This window comes from Gekko japonicus, unplaced genomic scaffold (assembly GCF_001447785.1).
Source record: "Gekko japonicus isolate JY-2015 unplaced genomic scaffold, Gekko_japonicus_V1.1 scaffold3536, whole genome shotgun sequence".
NCBI lineage: Eukaryota > Metazoa > Chordata > Lepidosauria > Squamata > Gekkonidae > Gekko > Gekko japonicus.
The window spans coordinates 114,694-132,433 of record NW_015164767.1 but is presented as its reverse complement, the minus strand read 5'-3'; the positions used below and the strand labels follow the sequence as shown (position 1 = coordinate 132,433).

Genomic DNA, 17,740 nt, shown 5'->3' with positions numbered 1-17,740 from the left:
AGTGGTGGGACCAGGCAGAAATGGAAGGGAAGGGGGCTGAGAAATAGAGAAGCTCGGCCACCTTCCAGCCTTCATCCCATCCCAAAGGAGGCAGGCAGTGGGGCAAGGATTAGAAACCCCACTCTGACATTGGTGTTGTGCAATGCCAGGTCCATAAATAATAAGACCGCAGTCCTTCGGGACTTTCTGCTGGAGCAGGATGGGGACCTGGCACGCGTGACTGAGACCTGGGTGCAAGATGGGGAGACAGTAGCACTCTCCCAGTCAGCCTGGGTTCTCAGTCCTTCACCAATCTCGGACAATGGGGCGGGGGGGGGAGGAGTGGCTCTGTTCATTCGAGAGGCTTACTCCTTCAGGGCGCTCCCAGTGCCGAGGCTCACAGGCATTGAGTGTGCCGGCTTTGTGTGGGAAGCTGGGGAGAGTTTGGCTGTTTGGTTGGTGTTCCGACCGCCCAACGCACCGCCTGACAGTCTGCTGTTTCCGGTGGAGGATGTGTCAGGCTGGGCGTTGGAGCACCCTAGACTGATAGTCCTGGGTGACTTCATTGTCCATGCCAACGATGCGGCTTCCTCACGGGTGACGGACCTGATGTCGTCCATGGCGGCGCTGGGACTCTCCCAATATGTAACGGCCCCCACTCACCGAGCCGGTCACACACTTGATTTGATCTTCGTGGCGGGGGTTACAGTGGATCGGATTACTGCTACAGCAGTTCCATGGTCGGACCACCATGCCCTTAGGGCCCGAGTGAATGTGTCACCCCTACCCTGTTTGGGCAGTGAGCGTATTTTAGCTCACCCGCAGAGCCAAATGGACCCAGTGCGGCTTCAGATGGCTCTTCGGGACCCAGTATCCCCTGGCGGCTCATTAGATGAGCTAGTCGAGGGCTGGCAAAACTGACTCTCGAGAGCCATTGACGAGATCGCTCCCAGACGCCCTCTGCGCCCGCACACTAGGCTGGCTCCTTGGTATACCCAAGAGCTGAGGCTGATGAAGCAAAGGGTTAGACGGCTAGAGAGACAATGGCGGCGAGCTCGTGACGAAGCAACAAAAGCATCTTATAGGACGTTTATTAAATCCTATGAGATGGCAGTCAAAGCTGCGAAGAGGGAGTTCTACGCAGCCTCGATTGCATCTGCCAGCTCACACCCAGCACAATTATTTAGAACAATTCGGTCTCTAACAGCTCTGCCACAATGCAGACAAAATACTAGGGAATTGGACATCAGCTGTGAGGCTTTTGCAAGCTACTTTGCAGATAGTCTTGGCACTCCGCCACGACCTCCCCACCACAGTTGAGACAGTGAGTGAACTTGAGGCTCCATGCACGTCTTCTGGTCCCATTATGGATTATTTCGGTCCACTCAGCCTAGAGGATGTTGACAGATTGATCTCAAATGTACGCCCAACCACTTGCAAGCATTGATCCGTACCCTCCTGGCTAATTAAAGCTGGCCGCGAGGGGTTGCGAGGCGCTCTCAGGGATATTATCAACAAGTCCCTCTCGGAGGGACTGTTCCTGGGGGCTCTCAAGGAAGCGATGGTCCGCCCCCTCCTTAAAAAGCCATCCCTGGATCCGGCTGAATTGGCCAACTATCAGCCGGTTTCCAACTTGCCTTATTTGGGCAAGTTAATTGAGAAGGTGGTGGCGATACAGTTGCAGAGCTTTCTGGATGACATTTCCATGCTAGATCCTGGTTTTCGCCCGGGCCATGGGACGGAGACAGTACTGGTCGCTCTTACAGATGACCTCCGGAGACATCTGGATCGGGGCGGGATGGCAGTGCTGCTGTTGTTAGACCTGTTGGCGGTGTTTGACACAGTCGACCATCAGCTGCTTGCCCACCGCCTTGCTGTCATGGGAATTCAGGGGCTTGCCTTGCAATGACTCATCTCCTTTCTCCAAGGTTGGGGACAAAGGGTGGCTATTGGGGAGCAGCAGTCCCAAAGGCACCCACTAGTGTGCGGTATGCCCCAAGGGGCTGTGCTCTCCCCGATGTTATTTAACATCTATATACAATGCCCAGATTACCCAGAGGCATGGGCTGGGGTGTCACCAATATGCGGATGACACCCAGCTCTATCTGATATTGGGTGGTCAGTCTGACTCTACCTTGGAAGACCTGGACCGGGCGTTATAGGACATGGCTGGATGGCTTAGACGGAGTCAATTGAAATTGAATCCGACGAAGACGGAGGTCCTGTGCCTGAATTGGAGTGGTAAAGGAGTAGGGATCCCACTCCCAGCCTTTGGTGGGGTGCCGCTGGTGCCAGCTTTGAGGGTCAGGAGTTTGGGAGTGCTCCTGGATGCTTCCTTAACCATGGAGGCCCAGGTAGCAGCCACTGCCAAGGCAGCGTTTTACCATCTTCGGCTGATTAGGCAGTTGGTTCCCTTCCTCGAACACAGTGATCTGGCTGCAGTGATCCATGCTATGGTCACCTCGAGGTTGGACTACTGCAATGCTCTCTACATGGGGCTGCCCTTGGTGCTTCTCCAGAAGCTGCAGCTGGTGCAGAATGCAGCAGCCAGGGTGTTGATGGGTCTCCCCATCTGGGAGCACATCCAGCCTGTGCTTAAGACTCTGCACTGGCTCCCAATAGCATTCCGGATTCGTTTCAAGGTTCTGGTTTTGACCTTTAAAGCCCTTTATGGTCAGGGATTGGCCTACCTGAGGGATCGCCTTTTCCCGTATGTTCCCCAGAGAGCACTGTGGTCAGGATCCCAAAACCGCCTGGACCTCCCTGGCCCAAAGGAAGTCAGGTTGATGGCAACCAGGACTAGGGCTTTTTCATTTTTATCTCCGTCCTATTGGAACGAGCTTCCTGCCAAGATCAGGGCCCTGCAGGACTTGTCCCAGTTCCGCAGGGCCGTGAAAACAGAACTTTTTAGGCAGGCGTTCCACTAGGAGTGACGTCCTACCAGCAGCACCCTGTGGGAACTCCGATCCAACACGACCTAGCGTGGTGGCACCGCTGAATGTGTCCCTAAACTGCACTTTATTTTTATCGCCATCGAATGAATGTTTTATATTGACTTGTTTATATTTTCAAATGCTGTATTTTATTCTATTACTGTAAAATGTATATTGCTTACCAGTTTTTGGAAGCGGCCCCGAGCCCGCCTGGTGGGGAGGGTGGGGTAAAAGTGAGATAAATTAAAAAATAAAAATAATTAACTAACAATATACTAGTGTAGATGAACCATTCAAAGTCAGTGTTTTGGGGGGAAAGAACTCAGAGAGGATCAAAACAAGTGCACACATTTGTACTAATCAACAGATCTGCCACAGAATTGTGAACTCTTGGAACATGTATACCCATCAACCAGATCTCACTGCCTGGGCAGCAATGCTTGAGTTCTAAGAGAAGGGGCACAGTGTAGCTGAACTGGTGAGTTCCTTCTTAGCCACATAAAGCTTTGTGGAGACCTCTTCTGGGGACATCTGAGTAATTTTCTCTCATATAGATGGAAACAGATAATTTTGTCTCTGAAAAATTCCAACCTTTACAGATTTAACCATAACACGTGGATGTATCATCCTCTGGCATCCTCTGTTAACTGCAAAGAGCTTTGATACCAGGAATGTCCCTTTCTAAATCCCCTGTGGCATCTTCACATGAACAGGATTTGGGATCCAATCTGCCCGGAAGCTCACGGAGTGATCTTGGCCCAGTCACTCTCTCTCAGTCTGATCAACTTTATCGGACTGTTTAAAGATATCGTGCGGGTGGGGGAAATGGTGTGTGACTTGTGTGACACCCAACACTTCTTGGAAGAAGAAAAGGATAAAATGCACTAAATAAATAAATCATGCTTTAGGATAACAGACTTGTCTAGGATTTGACTTCGGACTTTTCTGCACTGACAGCTTGCTCCAGAGAATCCGAGGAGTCAAGACTTAAGGGTTGACTTTACGGTTGCACACATTCCCTCTGCAATGGTTTTTTAAAGGTAAAGGTTCCCTTGCTCGAAAGCCAGTCGAATCCGACTCTAGGGTTGCGGTGCTCATCTCCGTTTCAAAGCCGAAGAGCCAGCGCTGTCCAAAGACGTTTCCATGGTCATGTGGCCGGCATGACTAAACACCAAGGCGCACGGAACGCTGTTCCCTTCCTACCGAAGTGGTACCTATTTATCTACTTGCAATTTCTTGCTTTCAAACTGCTAGGTTGGCAGGAACTAGAGATGCGAGCTCACTCCGTCTTGCGGCACCCGGGTCTCGAACCGCTGAACTACTGACCTTCCACAGCCTGCAGTTCAGCGTCTTAACCACTCCGGTTTATTTATTTGTGTATTCTGTACATTCTGCATCTACAAGCAAAACCCACATTTTTTTAGCTAACCGGCTGCTTTGTCTAAGATGGAGAAAGGCAAACATCTTTCGAAACTTTGAACTGCACACACAACCCCTCCCTCCCTCCCTCCCTAATTCTGCAAAAAGATACAGAAGGGAGGGGAATTATCCAGGCCCGCATATGCAAGACTAACACATTTGGGAGCTGGGAATCCCCTTGTCCTTTATATTTACTGATTCCTTCTTATGCTCTCTCTGGATTTTTAAAAGTTTTCCTGAACAGGAGGACACGTCCTCTTTTGCCTTCGGAAAAGCAGGGAAAGAAAACAGGACAGGGGGAGAGCATCAACCTAAAGTGAGAGAGGCAGACACAGGGCAGCGGGCAGCACTTATACACCCACAGAAACAATTCTACTTTAGAGAGGATTAGCAATTCAAAAGCAGATGAGGACAAAGAATCGCTGCAAAAAGAGTTTTGGTAGCTGTGGGGCAACAGTGTGCTGAAAGTGGTCTGGATGCAGATTCCTGTAAAACAAATGCAGAAACAAGAAAAAGCCCCAACACAAACCGGAAGTCCGGCCCGTAGCTAACATGGGGCCCGGCCCCCTAGTGTTTCTTCTGGGCCCCCTCCCTCCTGGGCTGCCCCCAAACTTACCACCTGCACTGTACTTTCATTTAATTAGCTGGCAGGCCCCCCTGAGGCCTCCTCCCAAAGAATGTCCTAGCTACGGGGCTGCCGGAAGTTAAAATGGGAGGGAGTGCAAAGTGGAAGAATGTGATGCGCTCAGGAAAAGATGCAAAATATGGTTACAGAAAGTGCCTTCGACAGCTGGGAGGGTTGACAGGGAAGAGAAACCTATAAAGAGATGCTGAGGATGCCCCCCAGGAAAGGAAGCAGAGACAACAACGCGGGGAAAGGGAGGAATCCGAGAGAAAGGAAATGGGCATAGAAGAGCGCGTCACGTGGCCAGGAGCTGAAGAGGTAAAGAACTGTGAGCTACACATGGTACAGTCAAACAAAATCAGCTGAATTAATTTAAAATTCTCTCTTGTCTCTTTCGATGCAAATGGCAGCTGGCCAAACAATATGGAAACATTTACATGCTGTGGCTGGGAACCAAACCTATAGTTTTCCTGACTGGATATGAAGCGGTGAAAGAAGGGCTGATAAACCATTCAGAAGAGTTTGCTGATCGGCCAGTGACCCCGGTGATGAAAGCTATAGGAAAGGAACGGGGTAAGTTGTTGGGAAGAGTCAATAATGGATTTAGTGAAAGATGACCTTTGCCCTCCCTTGCAAGTACAAGGAACAAGAGAGAGCAAAGCAAATACATGAATCTTGCAGTCACTTCCAGAATTATCAGTCTGGTGAAAACTGGGAACTGATTTGCTCTACATTTACCAGTTTAGCCATTTGACACTGACATATAAGTGGTTGTTACTGTTTTCTACATCAACTTGATAGTCTATAAAGGAGGCCTCAGGCTGCTGTAATCTGAAGGGGATCTGGGGGGAACTTGAGAGGAAGCTGTCCAATTCCTTTGTTTCAGGGACAAAATCTTGGTATGTAGCACCCTACAGATTCCCCCCTTTAACTGGTGGACCTTGAGAAGACCTTATTTACCAAGGGGGGGGGGTGTTTGCTCACAACCTGTTCTTCCTTCAGGCAGCCACTTGTGGCTCACTGGCCTTTATAATGCAGCGAGAAGCTCTTAGAATTGCTAAAGATTGATGAGAAGCAAAAGTAATAGGTAACAAGAAACTGAATCAGAAGCAGGGCTGTCAGTTCTAGGTTGGGAAATACCTAAAGACAGGGGTCATTTCGTAGAAAAAGAGGTGCAGGAGCTCATTAGCATAACTCATTAGCATAACTTATTTGCATATGCCACACCCCCTGACATCACCAGAAGTGTGTCAGAAGGCAACACCCACCACTCAGGCTCCACTGGACCTGAGTCCGATTGAAAGACGTTTCCGTGGTCATGTGGCTGGCATGACTAAACACCAAGGCGCACGGAACGCTGTTACCTTCCCACCGAACTGGTACCTATTTATCTACTTGCAATTTCTTGCTTTCGAACTGCTAGGTTGGCAGGAGCTGGAACTAGAGACGGGAGCTCACTCCATCATGCGGCACACTCGGGTCTTGAACTGCTGAACTACCGACCTTCCACAGCCTGAAGTTCAGCATCTTAACCACTTGAGCCACCGTTGCTCCATTGAAACATAGTAAACATAGCTGGCCAATATCAGCCACATATCACTGAACCAGATAAGGACTGGTTCTACATCTGCATTGCAGCTGTATGATTTATACAGAAGGGGTAGCTTTCTGCCTCATAGCCATATAGACAGACCTGTACTATGGTAGGACTTTGGGGGGGCCTCTGCTCCTTTTCTTAAAGTCACTGCCTCACAATAATTTATCCTGTAAATACTTTTTTTCAGTCATTTTAAAACCTTTTTAAAGCTATGTGCTCCTTTAAGCAGAGCAACTGAGCAAGGGGGTTGGACTGAGCAAAAAGGTTGGAGTGGGTGACCTCTAGGATCCCTTCTAACTCTGCATCAAGAAACTGGTCTCCTTTAAAAAAGTTTTTCTGCCTAGGTTTCAGCTTTCTTGACTATAGAAGTCGTCACCCCCACCTGCCGATTTGTTATCAGAATAATTGCTTAGGCTGGCAGAAGTGATTAACTCGCAGCAGCTGAGAACTATCATCTAAAGTAGTTGAAAGCTTGCAATTTAGAGATCTTTTCTCGTAACAGCTTTCTATTGGCTAAATGACTTTTCTTTCTGCACTGAGAACTTCAGCCCCACCAGAAAAAAAATTGCCCCAGAATCCACAAAATCCTGGCTATGGGCCTGCATGTAGAAGCATTCAGTTTGTTGATTTCCAGGCTGACAATCTAAACTTTATAGCAGTAATTACGTTGAGTACTAATTTCTAATTGATTTTTCACGGCTTTAGGTATTGGATTGTCAAATGGCCACACGTGGAAGGAGCAGAGGAAGTTTGGAATAGCCACCATGCGGAAGCTGGGACTAGGGAAGAAAAGCGTGGAGCACCAAATAGAAGAGGAAGCCCACCAGCTTGTCGAGACTTTTGCACGTGCAAAAGGTATACGTTGTCAGGAAATTAGGCTGGTCAATGGTTGCTGTAGTCTACCAACACCGGCACGCCAGCCCCATTTTCCGCAATGTTCTGCCACTGGCGTTTTAGGTGCCAGTGAGAAACAGATGTGACTATATAACACTGTCAGCAGGGGAGTGATAGCAGAGCAAGCACTGAAACCACTTAACTACAGCCCTCCATAATTTAGATTTTTCCCTTTCTTTTTTCTTTTCCTTCATGGACTCTTTAGACTTTTGTTTTAAGAATGGTGCTTGTTAGCCAAATTGCCTTATTTCATAATAAATGTGGGGAATTATGAATATTAATTGGCAATAGACATTAACTATGGGACCAATAACCTATGTATACGGGAGTCCAATTTATCCAGATCCCAGAAATAGACGCTGAGACTAGATCTTAAAATGCAGTGATTTCTGTACTAATAATTCTCACACACATACAGATTAAAATCAGACACACAGACAAGCAATACAGATCTAGGAACCTTAGATAGAATTATACAGAGATGTTTGATTTGGAGGAACTATCGTTGGTTGGGTGAAAAGTTGCCTGTCTGACATGGCGAGTTGATTCTGCAGCCAAAAAGGAAATAACTAGAGGGGGGAAACCATGAGTTAGCCAGCAACACACATGGAGAGGCTCCAGACTGCACAAGGAATGGAACCAGCACAATAGGGTAGGGTTAGGAGGATAGAAGAGAGAGAGAGAGCTCAATGAGGTGATGCTCTCCTTTTATACCCTAAAATGACTGGAAGCTGATGCTTCCTTTGTCACATAGTCCCCAGGGAGTACTAGAAAAATCTTGATGTTGATGGGTCATGGGAATGGGATTAATCGTTGGGCAATTGCAGTAATGTTTGACTAATAGTGACACCTCTTAAGGGGAATGGGGGAAGACAAGAGAAAGAAAAGAATGGTGATGTCCCAGCTTCATTGCCGGTAGTTGGTATTAACAATCCTAGCTGTGTTATCAGGATGGGAGTCTGGCAGACGTGCCTGCTCACTAACCCTATCATGGAAGAAGTTCTTTTGCTGAGGTTGAAATTGCATATGTGCTTCACCTGGGGCTGTCAATATGCGGAGGTGGGGGGGAAGGTGCCTGCCTGATGGAGGAGAGAGCTTTCTATGGCATCTGGGAAGGAATGTCCAGCTTTCCTTTGCAGAGCTAGGCCTCTTTTTGGTGAACTGCTGCTGGCTCCATGTGTTTGCAGGGTCAGGGAGGCTGGCTTGGCTTCTGGCACTGGGCAGCAGAGATGCAGGAGTGAGAGGCATCGGGTCTTCCATGGGTCCACATCTGGTTAGGCACATTGCTTCAGGACAAGGTTTCCCTTGCCTGGGCACATGCCAACAGTCCAGTAGGGTGGCACGCTCTCATGGTTACTGTTCAGTCCATTGCCCTGTCACACTATTTGCACAGTCCAGCTTTACAGTCATAGTCCATAACCTTCATAGATGCTGTATAAGTTGGCAACATGGCAACAAGTACCCCCTCAGGACCTTGGTGATGTCAGGAGGCAGGGTCCTGCATCCAGGTCTAGGCAAGGTGGCATCCGACGATTTTGACCAATGGTCTTCTTATTGGGAATGAGCAAGGAATGGTAGGGAGAAGAGGGGCAAGACCAAGGTGTCACTGGGTAATTTTACAAGGGGACTACATAAAAAAACTTTCCTACAAAAATTGCCGAATTGGCTGCAGATCTCATCATTCTGCTGCCTAGTAAGTATGTTGATAGGAAGCAAACAACCGTGATGTATAATGCCAAAAAAAGGGTTCTTCACAGACTTGTAAATTATTTTTTCAGTATTCAGTTTATTGGAAGCGATTCAAACACCATCAACACCAACGAACCATGCATATTACGTCTCGTTTTGTGTATATCTTTATCAAAGTGGGTGGTGTTGAAATACCTATATCTAGTTACAAAAATAAAATTCTATTATTAGTATTAGCAAAAGAGTAACACAAGGCTGTACATACGGCTATTATATAATATACTTACAATATTAATCCATTTGGCAAACACTCTAGTCATATCTCATAGTCACATTCATCAAATCCATTAGTGTGATGTTGTCAGAACCTACAGCCAACAACGTAGTACATACTTCTCAGGAAAGGGAATACTTTATTGAAGAGCTATAGATGCATTAACATAGGCACTGTTAAGAATGGCGTCTGCCCATCGGGCATAATAGGATATAGGGTATTCGTATGCACCCTTCCCACTGCCCTGGCCAATAAGTCATGCTCCCGCATGCGGGAGAAGGAGCTCAGGCCGTTAGCGCTGAAGCTGGGAACAACCGCGCTCCCACGGGTCCCTGGAAGCTAGACATCACACCACCTGTACAACTTAGAGATAAGCGTTACAGCAGCTACGAAGCACAGAAGGAATACAGTGGCAATTAGTATTCAACTGACCTCCACAACCCCCATGGCAGCATAGCTGACAGATATAAATTCCACTCTTCCTACTCACTTTTACATCTCTGAAGCCTGTAATTACTGCCAGCCAGCTGTATGCCAGACCTGCATCTTAAAGGGACAAAACCCATATGCAAAGGCAGAATGCCCTGAGGAGAACAACCATATAAGGTTTTACAAGCTTTTAACATTTCAAAAACCTCAGTAATTGCTGCCAGCCCAACAATCAAGCCATTTAACAAGAAAAAAACCATTTTTCCAGGGATAAAATAGTTAAGAAGAACACCATTTGAAAAACTGTAATTTTACACGCAAGAAAACCATTGCTTACACCCATTTTCAAAACAGACTTATCAAAAGGAGGTAATACCAATAGAAAACCAACATAATTTTTCACCAAAGAAAACATTATGCTGCACAGAAATTAAACAAGCAAAAAACCTTACAAAAACAGCTAAGGTCCAATTCAGCATTTAACCCATTAGGTATAAGAGAATTAAGCCTATGAATCCATCTGGCCTCATCCTGCAGGAGAACTTGCTGTATGTTACAAGTTTTATCCGCCACAAAGAGCACAGTATATCTAAAATCATCACATTCGTGTTGCTTTTGATTGAAATGTTCAGTTGGAGCTGCCTCAGAAATATTATTTTTAATGCGTGAAATATTTTCAAGGATACAGACCTTGATAGGTCTTGATGTCTGCCTGACGTAAATTAATTCACAGGAACATAAAATTAAATATATTACGCTTGCAGTTGAACATGTTGAAAGCAAATAATGAGAGTATAAATTTGGCATTGCAAAATACATCCTTGGCTACGCCCATTAAAAGGACTGTACAAAGGTTATGGAATTTGGTGGAAGATATTCCAGGGTGTGGCAATTCCCCTATAGTCGACTTCAGAAAAACTAAAGGCATAAAGGATTTATTGGTGTGTTCTGACTTTAGGAGATATGCAGATGACAGGGCACTTCCCCCTGTGTTTGCAATGGCTGCAATTGTAACCCACTAAGGTCCTAATATCTGCAGGGAGAGTGGGCAGGTTCAGTCGGTTTTGACAGCGGAACTCCCGCCTATGGTTATTAAGAATATGTAACTGCTGTTACTACACATGTACTTAAACACAGACATAAAAGAGGCAATACAACCAATGCACTTTAACATTTAAAATAAACTCTTTATGTAAACAAAGCATGGAGGTTTTCATATAAATCCTCATTCACTTCTGGTTGGTTGCTATTACTTCATAGCAATGAATCTTCAGGATATTACTGAGTACAGATATCTTCACCATCCACAAGGATGCACAGAACAGAAAAAATACTAAGCACATAAATAATACATATATTGTAGGTCCATATGTTGTAAGCTCACAGATACTGGAACAGCATATGAGGTTTCCAGGCTGTACTTGGGATGCTGCAGCTCTTCTCAGTTGACTCCAGGATTTACCTGCAATAATTCAAGGCAGGCCTTAACACAGCAAAGTCTATATAGGCCTCTCCCCAAGATGTTGCCTCTTTCTGGGCCAGGCTGAACTGCTTGTCGCATTAACAAACAGAATGCTAAGGAAGATGTATTGCAACAGTTTTAAAAGGCTCAATAACTATAAAATTACATATTTTCACAATCATATGAAATTACTATTAAGAATCTTAATAGTCCCAAACCAACATTTAATAACTCCCCAAGATGTAACTTCACCTTTGTTTGAAAGAATCTCTAATCATTACATTGGTTAACAGCATTTACCTGCAATAATCCAAGGCAGGCCTTAACACAGCAAAGTCTATATAGGTCTCTCCCCAAGATGTTGCCTCTTTCTGGGCCAGGCTGAACTGCTGGCTGCTGGGAATACCCAGCCTCCTTTAGGGAAGGCTACAAGCACTGAGCATGCTCATTAACTAAGTATAGAAGGGGGAAAGGGAGTTCATTGCCACACCACCTATGGCAAAAGTAGGCGTGCCTGATCCCTGTATGCTGTTAACAGCTACAAAACTGCATGGGTTACACAATGACCAGAATAGGTCTTGCCCAGCTGACAGAAGAGCTTATTGCAACTGTGGCTGTGGGGCACAAGCTATCTTTCTAAAAATCTTTCTGTGCAAGGAGCACTGATAATTGCATGTTATAGCCTGCTTCAGCCTCTGCAAACCCCTAGGTTTATTGTGGTCAGTCCCCTGGTTTGATCTAACACACATAGGGTTGAAAAACCCTCCCAAAATTGTTAAAGAATAGAGACATAAAAGCACAAATACATAGAATCATAATTCATTGAGTCTTAAGAAGGTGGAAGAAATTAACAATGGGGCTATGAGGTAATGGAGTCAGTATCGATGTGGTGATGGAGCATTTGCCCCCCAAGCCAGAATAAAGAGACCGAGGTCCTGTCCATACCAGGCCTTTTGAGCCGGGAGCGGGATGGAACGGGGGCGGAGCAAACGGGCACGATCCCACCGCAACATCTGGGAAGCGTACCATCTCCGTCCCTGATCCGGCCCTTCCAGCACTGCTCCGCACCAAAAAAGAACCACCTACCGAGGTGGTTCTTTTCGAAGGGCTGCAGCAACGCTGGCCGTGGGATCACCGGCGCGTCCTTGCGCCGGCGCATCCTCGGCTCCTGGCCGAACTGCGCATGTGTGAGCATGCGCAGTTCGCCAGGCTCCCCTCCCCACCGTCGCTTTCTCCCCGGCATCTGATCGTGCCGGGGAGCAACGGCGCCATGGCTCGGGGGATTCGTGAGATCCCACCGCGCCGTCTCAACTTTGCTGCGGCTCACAGTAGCTGCAGTTCGAGCGTCCTTTTCCCTACCGGGCGGTAGCCAACAGAATGTGGCTTATGTCCAGTCCACTCGGCAAGTGGATAATAACCCAGGAACTCCAAACCACGAGCCTCAAGGCTCAAGGGGAGGGGAATCCTGGACAATTCCGTAGGCACTCTGCTTTCCCCGCAGGGCCCAAGGACTGTACTCACAAGACCCCTATGCCCCCCGACAGGTTATCAGCAGGTTCTCACTGTGCCGCCATCTGTATTACAGTGAAACCCTCCCAACTAAAGTGGCGAACCCATTTAAACACGGCCACACCCAAGCCAATTTTGCAACCACAGCCACAGTACAAGGTAAGCAAAAACATGCCCTATCCAGGCCAATTTGGGAAGGAGTGAAAAATTCCTACCTGCCCCTCCAAATTCCTACCTGTCCAGCCACAGCCTGTACTGACAGCAGGGCAGGAGGGTGGGCCAAGCGAGATGGCACAGACTGAATGCTGGATGTGGCGTATGAAAATCTGGTGGCTAATATTTAAATGTTTGCGGTGTCTAGGAGGGCCATGCCACCTTCTGCAGTGAATCCACCTGGTCTGGGTAGGCAGAGAGTCTGTCCACAAGTGCAGCCAAGCTTCCCAGTCTCTATTCCTCGGTTCCAGATAAGAGGCACATTGTGGTAGGCGGTGGGTGGTTTAGGCCTGAGAGGCTAACATGGATCTCCTTAAGAGACATTTGGGGCTGAATTATTTATTTATTTATTTGATTACATTTATAGCCCGCCTTCCCTGCAAGCGGACTCAGGGTGGCTCACATTGCTTGGCCCAACATGCCAAGATTCATATAAACATTTAAAATATTTAAAACATTTAAAACCATGTAAACAAACAACAGTTTTCAAATTCAAGTGCACACAGTAGTTATTAAGGCAAGATGGCATGCCATATAATGCAGGGCTCAAAGCACTCCACTCAGCAGTCTCCAGTTCTTCAAGGAGTAATCTCAACTGTGGCCAGCCTATGCCACAGATATCATCACCGTTGATGATAGTGGTGGGTGGCTCCTAATGAAAAGCCTGGTGGAAGAGCTCCATCTTGCAGGCCCTGCAGAACGGCACAAGATCTTGCAGGGCCCTGATCTCCTCCAGGAGCTCATTCCACCAGTAAGGAGCCACCACTGTAAAGGCCCTGGCTCTGGTAGCCACGAGCCTGGTCTCCCTGGGGCCTGGAATAACCAGTCGGTGTTGCGCCCCGACCATAGTGCTCTCTGAGGTATATACGGGGAAAGGCGATCCCTCAGGTATGTCGGACCCTGGCCATATAGGGCTTTAAAGGTAAGTACAAGCACCTTGAAGCGACTTCAGAATGCTATTGGCAGCCAGTGAAGTGCCTTCAGCTCTGGCCGGATGTGCTCCCATCTAGGGAGACACATCAGTAGCCTGGCCGCAGCATTGTGCACTAGCTGCAGCCTCTGGATTTGCGACAAGGGCAGCCCCATGTAGAGAGCATTACAATAGTCTAGCCTCGAGGTGACCATCGCGTGGATCACTGTAGCTAGGTTGTCATGATCGAGGAAGGGAGCCAACTGCCAGACCAGCCGCAGATGGTAAAAGGCTGAATTAGAAGTGGCTGCTACCTGGGCCTCCATTGCCAAGGAGGGTTCCAGAAGCACTCCCAAGCTCCTAACCACCAACGCAGGCACCAGTGGTGCCCCATTGAAGTCCGGGAGTGGGAGCCCCAACCCTGAACTTCCCTGACTCAGGCACAGGACCTCCGTCTTCACTGGGTTTAGCTTCAGCTTACTCAGTCTTAGCCAACCAGCCACGGCATGCAATTAGGACGTTTTCTCTGTTATTTATTATTTTTTATTATTTATTTGATTTTTCCCTGCCCTCCTGGCCAAGCCAGCTCAGGGCATCATACACAAGAGTATAAAACAGTATAATATGACAATATAATATCTCTTTTTATGTATAATTCTGTTTTTGAGTGGCAATGTTTCATGTACTCCCAAATCAGTTGGCTGCCTGATCTGTCACTCAGAAGGTCTGCCAACCCCCTGGCTGCGTTGGCTGGCTGCATTGGCTCAGTCCCACCCGCAGAAGCAGTAGCCGATGTCTCAGCCTCAATATGGTGGGAGCCGACAGCACAGATGCTCCTGTGGGTGGTGAGTAAAGAGGATGACTGGGAGAAAGGGAGGGAGCAGAGCGAAAGGCCAGAAAACTGGGACCACAGTGGAAGGGATGGACGGTCCAGCAGGTGGAGGGTAAGGAGTTCGACTGGGAGAAAAGGGGGGGGAGCAAAATGGCAGAAAACTGTGACCACAGTGGCATAAAAAGGAAAGAAAACTGGGACCAGAGTAGAATTAAAAGGACAAAAGCCATGCTGGCCGAGGCTGTGATCCTACACAGACTTCCTTGGCAGCCAGTCACCAGCACTTGCTTGAGAGTAAACACAGGCAGGACCCCGTTGTTAAGTTATATCACCAAGGAGATAGAGCTCTCCCCCCCATACCGGTAACCTATAGTTCAATACATACATTTTTTACTTTTCTCTATCTCAGAGTTTATATACTCTATTCTTAATAATTCTCTAAAGAAAACAAATTATTCTTCACATCCCAATCTTTCTCTAAATATTCTTTAAAATCCAACCAGTCCGCAAAAAAATTCTTCGGGATTCTTGTTATTCAATTTCCTTGTAAGTTTGTCCATCTCTACCATAAAAAGTAACTTCTTTATCCATTCCCAAATCATTGGTACCTTTTCTTGTTTCCAAGCTTGAGCGTATGTCATTCTAGCCGTCGTAATTAGATACCACATCAAAGTTCTCTTAGATGCATTAACTTCTTCCATTTGAAGCCCCAGAAGTAAAACCTCTGGTTCTTTCTTAAAAGTACATTTCATGATTTTCTGCATCTCAGCGTGTATCTCTATCCAAAAATCTTTAGCTCTTTCGCAAGTCCACCACATGTGGTAGAAAGACCCTTCCTTTTTCTTACATTTCCAACATTTGTTTGACATATTAACATTCATAAGCGCAATCTTTTTAGGTGTCATATACCATTTATACATCATTTTATAACAATTCTATTTTATATTATTACATGTTAAATTTTCATTGAATTTTTCCATAAATACTCCCAAAATGACATAGATATTTCTTTATTCATATTAATTGCCCACTTAATCATTTGTTCTTTTACTGTTTCATCCTCTGCATACCACTTTAAAAATACTTTATATATTTTAGATATCACCTTATTACCTTTTTGCAACCACACAAATTCAATTTCATTAGATTCCTTCCTGAAACCATATTCCCTTTTATCAGACTTATAGAGATCATGTATCTGCCAATACTGCAACCAATCATAATCATAGCTTAATTCTCCCTTCTCCTTAATTTCCACCGTACTCCCCTCAATTTTCAAAATATCTTTATATTGTATCCAATCATGGCCCTTAGCATTTGAATGTGGCTTAATAACCTCAGCCGGAACTATCCAAAGAGGTCCCATGTATCAAATAACATTCTTCTTATATAATGATGTTTAAAGAGCTTGTCAATCTTCTCTTTTCCATACCATAAGTATGTCATGATCGAGGAAGGGAGCCAACTGCCAGACCAAATAAATAAATAAATAAATAAATAAAAATAAAATGTAAGCGTCTCTATTTTCAGTGGGTGGTAGAACTGGTGTCCGGACCTCAGGTCCACTGCTCCTGTTTTCAAAGGCATGCGACCTGGAGTCCACAGTCCATACACCAGGTCTACCCTCCACTGAAAACATGGCAGTAGGCCTGGTTTCTTAAATCCAGGTCTACTGGCTACTGAAATCGGTGGCTGTAGAACGGGCCAGAAGGAGGCCAATGTCTACCAGACCCCAATCTTCTTAAACCCCCCTCCAAATTGCCCATAACAGACTCCTGACATAGTATCAGGATATTAGTAATTATGCCAAGCCTAATACCCCTATAATAGCCTAATACTAAGACGCTGAACTGCAGGCTGTGGAAGGTCAATAGTTCAGCAGTTCGAGACCTGGGTGCCACATGATGGAGTGAGCTCCCATCTCTAGTTCCAGCTCCTGCTAACCTAGCAGTTCGAAAGCAAGACATTGCAAATAGATAAATAGGTACCACTTCGGTGGGAAGGGAACAGCATTCCGTGCACCTTGGTGTTTAGTCATGCCGGCCACATGACCACGGAGACATCTTCGGACAGCACTGGCTCTTCGGCTTGGAAACGGAGATGAGCACCGCAACCCTAGAGTCGGACTCGACTGGCTTTCGAGCAAGGGAACCTTTACCTTTACTTTAATACCCCCTCATTTCTGGTTTAAACTTAGGATACAAAAATAGCTGTGGAAACAGACACCATCTGGAAACAACCTGCGAGAAAATACAGTTGAATGGATGTGGCCCAAGTCTGTACACAATTTCACTGGAAGCGTAGAGTCCAGACCACTAGCGCCTTGGAGGCCATCCAGATCTTCAGGGCATGACCTTTCAAGAATCAAGGCTCCCGTCATCAGCATCTTGTTGGTCTCTGAGGTGCTACTGTACTCGAATCTAGCTCTTCTACTGCAGACCAACATGGCTTCCCTCTGAAACGATCTTCACTGGAAGCATGCCTCAAGAGTGCAAAAATCTATTCATACTGATGAATGATTTCTGATTTCTGAATAGGGTTGTCAGTCCCCAGCACCTGGTGGGGGACCCCCAGTTTCGGGGGTTTCTCCCTGCTGTGGAACAGCTGGCCAGTAGGGGACTCTCTGGTTCTGGGGCAAAACTCTATGGTTTATGCCCAATTTTACCATAGAGTTTGTCCCAAAACCAGAGTGTCCCCTGTGCGATGGCCCCAGCACAATGATGTCCCTTCTAGGTGATGTCACCATGACATCCCCGCCCATCCCCAGAACACCCTTCCAAATCCCCCTCCCAGATTGATGAGGGGACATGGCAACCCCCAAGGTCTTAAGGAAGAAGTGGAACCCTAGATGACATCTCAGAATGACCTTTATTAAAACATGCTGTGATTGGGTGTGAGGAGATATTTCTCTATGTTGTATTTCTGGGAAGTGCCTTGATGCATTTTAAAATGTTTTCTGAAAGACAAACCGCTCT

General features: G+C 46.6%; 1 protein-coding gene across 1 annotated transcript in view; it reads left to right on the top strand.

The window, feature by feature from the left end:
- The window catches only part of LOC107109143 (cytochrome P450 2J2-like), a 53,529-nt gene that overhangs the window by 15,326 nt on the left and 20,463 nt on the right, over positions 1-17,740 (top strand). The window contains exons 4-5 of the mRNA XM_015409717.1: positions 5,367-5,529; positions 7,259-7,408. Of these exons, the coding sequence (XP_015265203.1) occupies positions 5,367-5,529; positions 7,259-7,408 (313 nt within the window). The remainder of the gene's footprint in view (positions 1-5,366; positions 5,530-7,258; positions 7,409-17,740) is intronic.